Source organism: Siniperca chuatsi, linkage group LG6, assembly GCF_020085105.1.
Source record: "Siniperca chuatsi isolate FFG_IHB_CAS linkage group LG6, ASM2008510v1, whole genome shotgun sequence".
NCBI lineage: Eukaryota > Metazoa > Chordata > Actinopteri > Centrarchiformes > Sinipercidae > Siniperca > Siniperca chuatsi.
Genome location: NC_058047.1, coordinates 18,974,659 through 18,987,332, shown reverse-complemented (window position 1 = coordinate 18,987,332; position 12,674 = coordinate 18,974,659). Strand labels below are relative to the sequence as shown.

General features: G+C 40.7%; 1 protein-coding gene across 3 annotated transcripts; it reads right to left on the bottom strand.

Annotated features, from left to right (window-relative positions):
- Positions 1-63: 63 nt before the first annotated feature.
- Positions 64-12,636, bottom strand: si:ch211-221n20.8 (latent-transforming growth factor beta-binding protein 4). 3 transcript variants are annotated; one of them, XM_044198848.1, is made up of 23 exons: positions 12,457-12,636; positions 11,834-11,965; positions 11,649-11,715; positions 11,379-11,552; positions 10,873-10,998; positions 10,585-10,725; positions 10,050-10,175; positions 9,756-9,788; positions 9,228-9,350; positions 8,906-9,028; positions 8,607-8,729; positions 7,575-7,697; positions 7,105-7,227; positions 6,113-6,238; positions 5,319-5,447; positions 5,100-5,192; positions 4,301-4,396; positions 3,748-3,843; positions 3,374-3,469; positions 1,774-1,875; positions 1,556-1,661; positions 700-816; positions 64-313 (listed from the first exon to the last, which is right to left on the bottom strand). In XM_044198848.1, the coding sequence occupies exons 2-23, from the start codon at positions 11,954-11,956 to the stop codon at positions 235-237; spliced, it is 2,445 nt and encodes an 814-aa protein (XP_044054783.1). In that variant the 5' UTR covers positions 11,957-11,965; positions 12,457-12,636; the 3' UTR covers positions 64-234. The 3 variants fall into 3 exon arrangements, with proteins under 3 accessions (XP_044054783.1, XP_044054782.1, XP_044054784.1); XM_044198847.1 differs by having other exon boundaries at positions 11,379-11,555; positions 12,457-12,635; XM_044198849.1 differs by lacking the exon at positions 9,756-9,788 and having other exon boundaries at positions 11,379-11,555; positions 12,457-12,635.
- Between the last annotated feature and the right edge of the window lie 38 nt (positions 12,637-12,674).

The following is a 12,674-nucleotide window of genomic DNA, read 5'->3' as shown; positions in this document are numbered from 1 at the left end:
CAACATATGATTGTGTACAAAACTGATTTAAAGATAATTATCAACATACGTCACAGAAATAGATACAGTCCCCTTTTTATTTCAACAGGGAGGCTTGATTTAAGGGTGAAACTGCCCTCAAGAAGCCACAACACCCTCTCACTGATTCAGTTGCATTTCATTTCACGGTTTAGAGCTCGTCTCATTTCAGTTTTTGTGTGTTGCCTCTTAAAAGGAGCATGTATACAACATCGTTCATCTGCCCTTATTCTCTGGACACTGGATTTTGTAGCCAACCCTGTAGGCCTGCAGGTACACTCGTGCCTGGTTTATCCTGGAAACACAACCACAAAGCAGACACAGCTTTGACATTTAGTATTATAATTATACTCTAATCTAACTTAACCTTTACATATGTTAAAATTATGGTCCACAAATGCTACTGTAACACACACCTCACATTTGCTTATGCCATAGTGGTTTATCATGAACTTTCCAAATACTTTTATGGCATGTTTAATCTATTTAAGTATCCATTTAAGTAAGTGCATACAGAAGAGTAGATGAGAGGAAAGTTCTTGGAACTCAAATTATTTTTTTATGACTGACACTAAACAGTTCTGTGATAAAACTCCACCCATCTGCTACTCCAAACAGATAACAACAACTTTATGAACTACTTAATCCAGATCTAGAGGATGTAATAAGAAAACAGTTAACCTGTATTTAGTGCAAAGCTGAACTCCCAGGGGTCCACAGCGGTCCACATAACTCTCCCTGAATGCCTTCCTTACGGCTCGTGCCATACTGACCACCGTGGTGACCACAGGGCACGTCCTAGGACACACAAAGACAAACACACATGCATAAGATTAAGTAATAATAATTTTAATCACATGACAACAATGTATCTGCAGCTTGAAAAAGTTATTACATGATTGCTATAATTCTGTCTTACAAGACTATTGTCCCATACTATTGTTTCAGAACAGAAACTCTTTCTTGTTCTTTGCTAATTATCTTCACACTAGGTATTTATGTAGATTCTTTGGTCTTTTTAGCAAGTTACTTGCCACTATAGTGAAAACTTCACTTTGCCATTTGTAAGAGCAAAATAAAAGAACATCACAGGCTTAATTGTAAGCTGCCATTGTCTGTTACTATTACTCTGGCTAGGGGGCTTTCAGACTGACACCATATATGTGGAAAACAATGGGTGTGCTCCAATGTTAGCAAACTTAATCTGTTCTCAGGCTTGATGCATGTAGCGGGGAAGGGGCACAGTTAACACAATGCAGAGCACCATAAATATTGAGACTAGTTTTTCACTTCAATGTCTATCAGGAAACTTCAGGCCCTGTAAGATGTGCCAGAGATTTATTGATGTTGTTGCCTAATCACAAACAGAGCATGATGAAAATTGTAGATTACATAACAGGTCTTTAAATAGTTGTACACTATTGATATATTGTGTCACTGAAGCAGACCAGTAATGAGCAGTAGACAGACAGCAGATTAGAGAAAAGCTGGTGTAATTTGTGACTGTGTTCTTGTTGTTGGTGTTGATCACACTTACAGTCTCTCACAGCGCAGGCCTGCAGTGCCCTCTGGACAGGTACAGGTGTTGTGAGGACTGCAGATGGCCCCGTGTTGGCAGGGCGGCACACAGGGGGTGGTCACCGCTGCAGACACAGCACACAGCAAGAGTCTTAATGCAAAATGAAGGCAAAGAAAGGTCTCTCTCTCACACACACACACACACACACACACACACACACACACACACACACTAACCCATTTCGCAGAGATGTCCAGTAAATCCTTTGGAACAGCGGCACCTGTTGAGGCCTACACACACTCCACCGTTCTTACAAGGTTTCTGACAGTGAATAGGCTCTGGGGGGGAGACAGAAAAGAAAAATCAGGAATGGACTCAACAGTAAGATAATTCAGTACAGCTGGTCTCAACACAGTCTTCTCACTCACCTTTAAAAGCCAACAGTAAAGTTTATGGTAGACATTCACAGAGTATCTACTTTTTACTGTACTGTTACTGTTATTTTAGTAGGGAAATTTGGTTGGATCTTGTCTGAATTGGGACATCAGTATGACTTTGTAGTTAGAGCAAACAGTGACCTGGAGCAGTGGCCAAGAACAGCTTTACTGCACACTGGACTGTGTTTGACCTTGGGGAGGGAAGCAATTCTCTTTGGTTATAGACTATTCCAGATCCCCAATTTAAGGCTTAAAAATTATTTTTTAATGAATGACTATAAGCTGTGGTGTTGATCATTTATTATATAGGCTGTAAACCCAGCAGCCTTCGGAAAGATCAACAAACATGAACTTTATTCTTTATAGATTCTGGTGCTGCTCTAGAATCTGTGCATAGCTCCAATGACTGGCTGCCTGGAGAACTGCATACCCTTCAGCAGTAATTCACAACCTTTTTGGCTTGCGACCCTTTAAAATAAAGCCATGTCTACATAGATAGATATTCAGTTTACTATCATAAAGGACAAAGAATAGCAGCAAATCTTCACATTTGAGAGGCTGGAACCAGCACTTAAAAAAAAACATTTCCCTGTAAAAATATTTAAATGATTTATCAATTATTAAAATTGTTCCCAATTTATTTTCTGTTAATTGACTAATTGTATCAGCTCTACTTGAAACTAAATCTACTAATAAAATGTACAACATAAATATAATTTTTTTCTCTTAATTATCTGATGACCCCCATTTTTTTTGGGACCTCTTGTTTGATTCACTAGGTTGAAATTACTGCTTTTAGCTTTTATCTCCCCGAGGGGGAATTTGGCTTACAGACAGCAGTCAATATGAAAAAATACAGAAAAGAACAGCAGTACACAGGTTAATGCAAACATCACTGTTGTCGTTGTCTCCAAAACCATCAACAGAAAGCAGCGAGGAAAAGAAGAAGAAGATAGAAACCAGAGAAAACCCTGCTTCACCTACAGCTGGTAACAACTCAAATGATATTTTGTTTAAAAAGCCAGATAGCTGATGGAATAAAAGCCCTCATATATCCGTTAGCACCTCTTCTAGGGAGATAAAACCTCCGTCCTGATGGAAGCAAATTGAACTCACTGTGTAAAGGTTGCTGGGAGTGTAAAGCAGCAGCTCAAGTAAAAGTCACACAAGTTGTGTTCTTATTTATTCATTATGTTTTCTGTTTTACATAAATTAGCACAAGTAGGGAATTCTCACTACTTTTACTTTGACATTTGTTATTGATAATTAAATTCCTCTATAGGTTTTACTCTACTGAAACATGGGTTAAACATGGGTCCTGTATGTAAAATGCATGCTGACTGTAATATTTCAGTTATATAACAATGGATGGATACAGATACAGCGAGTGTAATCTCACCTATCTGGCAACGAGCTCCTTGCCATCCACCAACACATGTGCATTTGTTGACATCCACACATCTTCCCCCGTTTTGACAGGCAGGAGTGCACAGGGCTGCAAAACACGCACACATAGAGATACAGTAGAGGTAAGTCTATGTAGGAAAATTACACTTGGAGGTAAAATGGGTAATCTAAACATCCTGATTTTAACATTACCAGTTGCCTTTTTCTTTTTCCATTATGGTATAACCCATATTTTACCAGGCAGTGCTGCTAAAAAGCATGGAGGCAGGGAGGTAGAAATGACGTGACATCTTGCTACCCTGCAGAAGTACCTACACCATGCCTGATGTAACTGATGCCAGATGTGTTGGTGGTTTTATTACTCACGCAAGAGGCACTGGGGGCCGGTGTAGTCAGAGGGACACTGGCAGGTATCAGGCCCCACACAGCGACCACCGTTAGCACAGGGCAAATCACACACCGCTGAGAGAGAGACACAGGGAAAGAGACATGAAGAAAAGTCAAAGCAGGATAAATAGAGATGAAAATGGTGAAAGATAAAAGGAAATTTAAAAATGTAAAAACAGAAGAGGGGCACATTATGAAGACAGTAAACTAAAGGTGAAAAATGAATAGCATAAGAGCAATGTAAAGCACAAAGCACCTCAGAAAATAGGTATGAGTTGGTGACCATAAAATAGAACTTAGCAGAGTGCAGAAAATCACATTTTCATTCTTCATCCTGAAGTCAGTGAGCATTTTCTCTTCAAAATATGCAAGAATATGACCAACTTGTAATTGCTCATTCAACAGTTTTACCAAATCTGCTTTGTTTACTCAATATAACACCTATCCCACTGTGTTTAAAGACACTGTCTCTACAGTGCTTGCTTGTGCAGAAGTGGGGCAGTGTTTAACGTCCATGTCAGAGGTGATGTACCTGTGTGGCAGCCTGCTCCGGTCCAGCCAGGAGGACACAGACACTTGTTCCAGCGCATACAGGTACCTCCATGGGCACAGGGCGGGTAGCACATGGCTGAAATACACAACCAACATGGATTTTATTACATCCATTTCTCACAGCAATGTTAGTTTTTGCATTTGCACCATTATACTGACTTCCAATCAACTCTCCTTTATAACAAAATACATTATAATCACAATCTTTAAACAAGGACATGTCTCAGTCCCTGAAAGATATGATACCTGTTTTTTGTCAACAACATCACAGACACAAAAAATTTGCAAGCTTTAAAGAAAACTTCTGCAGGGCCTTCCTTAACATTTTGCCACCATATATTGTGTCTGTAGGACGCTAGCACTATGTATTCATTCATGAACAGCTAATAGGTTACATGAATATCACATGTAATATGTGTATCGATAGATTAAACATATTTTTGGTAATTATGGTAATTTTCAAAAAGAATGGCCTGATAATAATCTAGGTATACCTTAGACATATGGTGTACCCCTGCCATCTCCCTGCTCATGATCACATAACGGATAAACTAGAGTTCCAAAACTAGTAGTATGTTGTGTTGTGTTTATCTGTGGGCAAGAGTGATATTTTATACCCCAATCCTGTGATGAAGGCACATCATGACATATGTAATGTAGAGCATTGATGCTACCAGAATTGTTTGATTCAGCTGTTTAAGTATCCACTAATCGGCAACCAACACGTGATATTAACAGTTACATATATGTTATACATGTACAACAGTCTAGGTTTGTACCTGAGCAGCCTAGTCCAGGGTAGCCTGGAGGGCAGTCACAGCTGTTTGGGGCCACACACACTCCATAGTTCTGACAAGGAGGGTCACACACAGCTGGAAAGTCAGAGAAGTTAATAGGCATAATTTCATATTTTAACCCCTTATAAAAACCAGAATAAAGCAGTTCTTTTTGCTAATACTGCTGTCTGCAACGTATTAGATGTTTGATGTTTGACTCACGCTGGCACTTGGTGAGGTCATCAGTTCGTACTTTATACCCTTCCCTGCAGGTGCACTTAAACCCACCAGGATGGTTCACACAGAGCTGCTCACAGCCACCGTTTGTGAAGTCCTCGCACTCGTTCACATCTTGTGTCAAAAGACAGTGGGGCTGTTAAACAGGCAGACATTTCACAACTATCTATAAGACACCCTGTTCATTTCCTCTTGGGCTGAGTGATCAGGGAAACTTGGCTGTGCGCACAAGGAACAAGCTTATCATCCAAGAAAATTTGGCCACAGCTGAACCGTTCACCGAGTCATCAGCAAATTGAATTTCCGCACTTCCTTTTTCCCAGCAGATGTGATTTCTTTTTATGAACACCTTCAGCCTGGTCAGTGCAAAATGGATGTGAAGTCGATTACGGCCATTTAAACCTTTCCAGCTCTTTACTGTTTTGATCTGAAAGACTACAGCAATAAATGTTTACAAAATGATGCTCAGGAAATCTTTGTATGGTTGTTTCAACAGATGGTGAAGTCTGAAGGAATTTAATTGAGTTTTTTTTAACATTCTATGTACTTAAAATTAAAAACATCCCATCAAACTTTGCTGCATAGCTATGACCTCATATTAAATATCATTAGCTGTTCCCAAAATCTCTTTAAAAACATACTGAAACATATAAATAAAAAGCTTAATTTCTGGGTCAAAACTTACCAGGACCAAATATCTAAAAGCCCGAGCCCTCAGTGTCATCAGAACAAAGCAACACATCAGCAAAGCTGGTGGCAGCAGTGTGTAAAAGTCTCACCCACGCAACTCCTCAGGTCCTCGCCCAACTTCCAGCCTGCTCGACAGCTACACTGGACTTGGCCCTCAGCCCTCACAGCACATATGTGGTCACAACCACCATTTCTCAGCTTGCAAGATGTAACATCTGTTCAGGTGAAAAGGAAATTATTTTAACATTGAATATTTACAGATTATAACAATGTTTTGGGCAGAGCTGAAATGTTTAAAATTTTCAAGAAAAATGCCTAAAACTCCCTAATTCCAGCTTCTAAATTGTTAAATGTGCTGCTATTCTTTGTCTTATTTGATAGCAATCTGAATATCTTTAATGTTGTGGACTGTTGGATGGACAAAACAAAACATTTGATGACATCACAATGGGCTTTGGGAACTCATGATGAGCATTTTTCTTTATTTTATGACATTTCATAGACATAAAATATTTCTGATTAGACAAAATGATTAATTGAGAGTTAATCTGCAGATTAATCAATAATGAGAATAATCATTAGTTGCAACCCTAATTTTGGGCAACTGAACTGTCAAATTATTGGACAAGTTTTAAAAATTACATTAAAAAATCATCAAACAAAAAGCATTCCTCTTTGAAAACATGCAGTTGCTATAAATAATTAGTTAAAGATATTGTTTGTAGCCTCTTTAAACAACTATCTACTATTTGATATTATCTGATTATAAGATATAGAAGGCATACCCAGGGACTGTCATACACATCCTAAAGTATAAAAGATGGCTAGAATGTCTATTCTGTGTTAAAAGAGTGCTGTAAGTGGACCATTATTTTAAACTGTGATATCTGGGCTACAGTATGATTGTGAAAAACAAAAATATGTAATAAGACCATGGAAACACAGTTGGCTGCCTTTTTGTGATGTTTTCAAATTTTAAATAGGTGCAATTCTTATACAATTTCTTAGTAAAATTCAGACAAGAATATAAATTTTATGAACTCAAAATAATGTGATGTCAAAACTGTAATGTGAAACGTACTGCCGCAGGTGAGGTTGTCTGTGTCAAGCAGCAGAGGAGGAGGGCAGTGGCAAGTGTGTCCTCCTGGAGAGTTGCTGCAGGTGTGAGAACAGCCACCATTCTGGAGTTTACATTCATCAATGTCTGAGCACACACACACACACACACACACACACACACACACACACACACACACATACAGAGACACACACAGACAAGGTAAACATCTTTTTTGGACACCCTGATGTGTCACAGAGTCTTTACTGAGACTGGCTTTCGCATCTCACTAATCCTCCTTAATGTGTCCTTAGGACATCCACTTATGTCTGAACAGAAAAGATGCACATCCAAACAGACACACTCAAAATGAGAAAGTAAGATAACATATTCATGGCAGTTTTTGTCTCTGCCGCATGCTGGTAAATCAGCCTGTTTAAATGACATGAGGTAAACAGCAGTGAGTGGTGAAAGAGTGTCGGTGAGTGACTGACCCACACAGGTGTAGCCATCAATGTGCAGCTGGTAGCCAGGCCTGCAGGAGCACTGGAATGATCCCTGAGTGTTGACGCAAATGTGCTCACAGGTACCATTCAGTGCCAAACACTCATCCACATCTGGAAATCAGAGACATTTACTTAACTCTTTTGCAACATGGCTCCATGTAAGGGCTCATTCAGACTTTAGTCAAACACTATTTGGAATTCATTTTTAGCACTTGTTTCAATAAGCTTGGAGGACCAGTAGAGTGAGGTTTGCGACACAGGTTAATAAGAGGCAGCTTGTTTGGATCAAGGGACCAAAGCTGGCATTGGCTTTTGAGGATGATATACTGGTCCAGGGAGAGACAATCCCTTTGATGCCCTCTGTTGAGGATGAACTCCCCTCCACCTTGGTGCAGATTGGGGATTACAGCTCATTTTGTAAATAGAAACACAGTCTGTACATTTTTTCACAGGCATCAAAAGTCATTTCAATTGGTTACAATTGACATTTTGTGTTCATATTCAGTGTTTCTCACCTAAACACATTATGTGTATCCTTGAGGCCTAACAAATGTGTTGTATCCATTTCCTTCCTTATAAGACATTTGCAAAGCCGATTTGTATGTTTTTTTAACTTCCATTGTTTACATGTATGTTTAGATAAGCTAGCAGTTGTCTTTTTCCCTGCCTTTACTGGCACGTTAGCATTTCTCCTGGCATGTTACTGCCGCCAACTGTCAATCAGCAGAAGATTAAAACAAAACTCGGACCCCATCATAAATACATTGCTCCATAGTGCAACTAGTGGTCAAATACTCCACAGGGTACTTTTAAAGTAAATGCTATTATTAATACTCTATCCATGTCTTAGCTAATCTACATCAGTACAATAAATTTGTGTAGCTGGTGATACTTCAGTAATAATCTTCATTTACAGATAAAGCAAGCTTTATGCATCACTAAATTGCAAGGATCCAGGATATACTCATGTTTGCAGGTGGTGTGAAGGGATTAACACCTTACTCCAAAGATGCGTTTTACCTGTGCAGTTGTGTCCATCCTGGTCGAGCTGGTAGCCTGAGGCACACTGGCAGCTGTACCTTCCCAGTTCGTTGGAGCAGTTGTGTTCACAGTGGCCGTTGTTAACAGCACACTCATCAATGTCTGTAAACAAGGACAACCCTGAGGGACTGATGTCTGGTGAGTGCTGTGTACCCAAGTGCTGCTGGCACATGCAACTATTGTTTGCATGATACAAGTATCACTGGTGGACACTTAATGGTCCTGAGCACCACTTGTGGCATGCACATTTGGAAAACACACACACACTGCTTACCCACCAAAACAAGAGTGTCCATCTCCATTGAAGCCCTGGTAGCATTGGCAGAAATAAGAGCCAATGATGTTGCCACAACGAGCGTTGGTGTCACACCCGTGACCACCTGATGCACACTCATTCTCATCTGGGAAGAGAGAGCACACACACAAAAAAACAGGTCCAAAACTCAGTTCATTTCCATTCAATAAACATTATTCTGCCACTCGGGATGATTTTAATGGAAGGCATAACAGCGAGCATTAAAACACGCGCACACAAGGAAGCTGACCCCGTCTACAGGAAACAGAGTTTTCCACGGAGGGACGTCAGCACTAATTGCTTACCTTCGCAGTGTGTGCCGTTTCCCCGGTAACCTGATCGACAAACACACTTGTAGCTCCCAAGCGTGTTCTCACACACACCCTGACCATTACACAACGCAGGACTCTCTGCACATTCATCCACATCTGGGACAGAGACAAGGGACAGAGAGAGAGAGAGAATGCTACAGACATACAGTATATGACTTCACTTATTGCTCTGACATAATTTCCAATAAAACATTTTCTTGTTGATTAAAAATCAACTGTTATCTGTGCAATGCACCCCCCTAATTTGTATTAATTTAAGACAATATTTTCTTTTCCCAGATCTTCGATTTCCCTTTGTCCAACTCCAGATCCATTTTTTAAAGAAATGGTAATTGTGGATAGTAGTAAAATATGAGTAAATAACAATATATTACAAGAAACCTTTATGAAGATGACCCTTTCCAAACAGTCCAAACTTTGTTCATGATTTAGTTGTTACCTTGACAATTTAAACCCTTAAAAAGCAAGCAGCATGTGTTAAGCATGGAAAGCACATCATACCTTGACACACCTTGTAGTCTGGACAGACAGGACCTGAGACCAAAAGTGCAGAAGAGCCACAGAGAAAACAGAAGGGAGCAAATAGAGTATTAGGAATATTTTAGAGGACAAGAGAGGAAATTAGTCATTAAAGAAAAAGTCAAAGAGGGGTAACAAATAGAGTAAAGAGTAACAAAGCAGGCAAGCAGCAAAGCAGCAGATTGAAGCTCTATTCCTGCAAAGCCTTCCTTCCTGTCAGCAGGACTTATTAAGTCTGTCTTATCCAGCTGTGGTGAAGCTTAACGACAGACTTACCAACACAGGCGGGGGCCTCTGCTCTGAAGCCTGGCTGGCACTGGCACACAAAGCTTCCAGGAGTGTTCACACACACATTTCCCAGCTCATGGTGACACTGTTCCTCAAAGCTGCACTCATCAACATCTACAGGAGGAGAGAAACCAAGGACTATAAATAGGAAGCTTTCATTTGACAGCCTTTTATGGATTATACAGTTTGGCAATCAATATTACAGAGGTATAACCATTATGATCTCCCTTTAGACCTCTCAGAGTAATTCAAGGTTATTTTGCAGTGTGTCAACCTGTGTTTTTATACATTGCTTTTTTACATTTGGTTAATTATTTGTTTGTATGTAGGCTCATATGTTGTTTGAAAGACCAACAACACTCATACATCCTGTCAAAGAGTCCTCCGGGAAGACATTTTACACCTCAAAGCTACCTGCCTACCTTAGTGTAGGTGCTCTAGATAAAATGCTTCTGAACATACATATTTCATTGTACATCCACATTCCACAATCATACACGCCAGATGTCAACATCAGCCTCACCTACACAGCTTTGTCCATTTAGAGCCATTACATATCCCAAAGGGCACGAGCAAGTGAAGGAGCCAGGGGTGTTTCTGCATTCGGCATCACCCTGACAGGCCTGCAGGCCCGTCACTGCAGCCAGAGCACACTCGTCTATATCTGTAAAACCCCATAAAACACACATGCATTATGACCATACCACATAGGCTGAATGGTACAGATAATAATTTCTGAAACTCTCCTTCTCACACACATACAGTACATCCTCGCTCTCTCTCACGCACACACACACAGACGCTGACAAACCCTGGCACCCTCCAGCACCCATCAGGTAACCACGGAGACAGCTACACAAGTAAGAGCCAGGGGTATTAGTGCAGCTTGCATGGAGGCCACATGATCCTGGCCCCTCTCCTTCACACTCATCAACATCTGTCAAGCAGAGAGAAGATATATGCTGCATCTTACCTGACATCACTGTATGCAAATGAGCATATAAAACAGCCTCTGCTGCCAAGGTGCTACATGTGGTATATTGATGGATAATATTTAGTTTCGCCTGAAATATCAAATGCATCATTGTTGTAAAAAAAGTAGATTAAAGTTCAGACAAGTTGTAGCCTTACTGTAGAGCATAAACATGTTGGAAATAATTTGTCCTTTGCCCTTTTACTTATTGCATTTCTGCAAATAAACTGGTTGTAAATAGTTCTGCAGAGTAATAACACTTATTTGCCAAATTGAATGCAGTACTGATTTACTGATGTTCCAGTGTTACACACAGCACCACTGAAGGTTTTGCCCTGTCTCACCTTTACACCCTGCAGCTCCTTCCTGAGTGAAGCCCACAGGGCAGGTACAGTTGTCACCACCCTTCACCATGCCAGATGGACAGCCACAGCCTATGCTGTTCTCCAGCATCACCTGATTTCCTGGACACTGAGGAGCAGGACTGGAGCTTGGGGAAACTGTAATACTCAAGGGAGCTGCTAATGTAAAAAAAAAAAAAAAAAAATAGGGCAATTTTAAGAGAAACTGAAGGGCAAGTCAAAAGAGAACGCAGCAAAAGCCACAAAACTCACATGTTGTAGGTGTGTGCCTCGGTGTAGTTTCACTGAGATTTCCAATGGTATTCTCGGTCACCTGATTCTAAAACAGGGGAGTCCAACAAACTGAGTTTAATTCATGCCATCACATCCAACAAGGACATTTCTAACATGGCAAACTGAACACTATAATAGCATGAAGGGTTTCCTCGGTCACTGGCCTGGCTCTCTGTGAGCTCCCCCTCTGTGTGTTTCAGGACCTCATTTTCCTTAGGGCTGTTCAGAGGTTCAGCCACAGTCAAAACCAGCAGCAGGGCTGACAGGAGAGTCCCGAGGTGAGTCATCACCTGAGTCTGTGTGGAGAGGAAGAGGTCTGTTTACTGAGCCATCAGCAGGCCGACAAACTTATTAATGATAATAAATACTAATAATACATTAAATAATGCATAAAATGACTATTGAGAGCATGTGGCAATTACTGTAAAGGTGAATGAGTTTATACTGAAATTGTGTGCAGCAGTCACACCAAACATGCAGTGCAGGTCTGGGCAGGCAGAACAACACAGGGGTAAGAGCACCCTGTCATTAAGTTAACATCAAGCCCTGGGCTGTCTGCTCGGAACAAAAGAAGCTTACAGCAGCTGGAGCAGCTGCAATACAGCTACATGTTTTAGATAAAGTACGTTGAATTTTGTGTCAAGTTTATCTATGAAAAGCAGCGTTTATGGAATACTTTTGCGACAAGAAACTCTGAAAAAGCACAAAGACCGCGGTGGGACTAATTTACAGAGTAATGATGCGATACACAAGTAAAAGTGTAACAAACTCGTTTTAGCCGACTTACCCGGGTTAGATCTACTCGTACTTATAAACAGACAGAGACAGCGAGTTATCCAGATGCCAAAATGGGCTTCCTATCTTCTCCAGCTGCGGACTCATGCAGCCGCAAGCCAGCTCCTGTGTCAGTGTGGGGGGCTGTGCACTACAGCAGTGACTCCACATCCTGTCCAGGAACTCTGCACTTCCCATTCCACAAATCCCAGACCACCGCTGAAGAGGAAC

Coding starts and splice junctions, on each gene's coding strand:
- si:ch211-221n20.8 (XM_044198847.1), bottom strand. CDS start 11,956: ATGACTCACCTCGGGACTCTCCTGTCAGCCCTGCTGCTGGTTTTGACT. Junction 11,716..11,833: donor GGGAGCTCACAGAGAGCCAG/GCCAGTGACCGA, acceptor CCCCTGTTTTAG/AATCAGGTGACCGAGAATAC. Junction 4,397..5,099: donor CCCTGGACTAGGCTGCTCAG/GTACAAACCTAG, acceptor TGTGTATTTCAG/CCATGTGCTACCCGCCCTGT.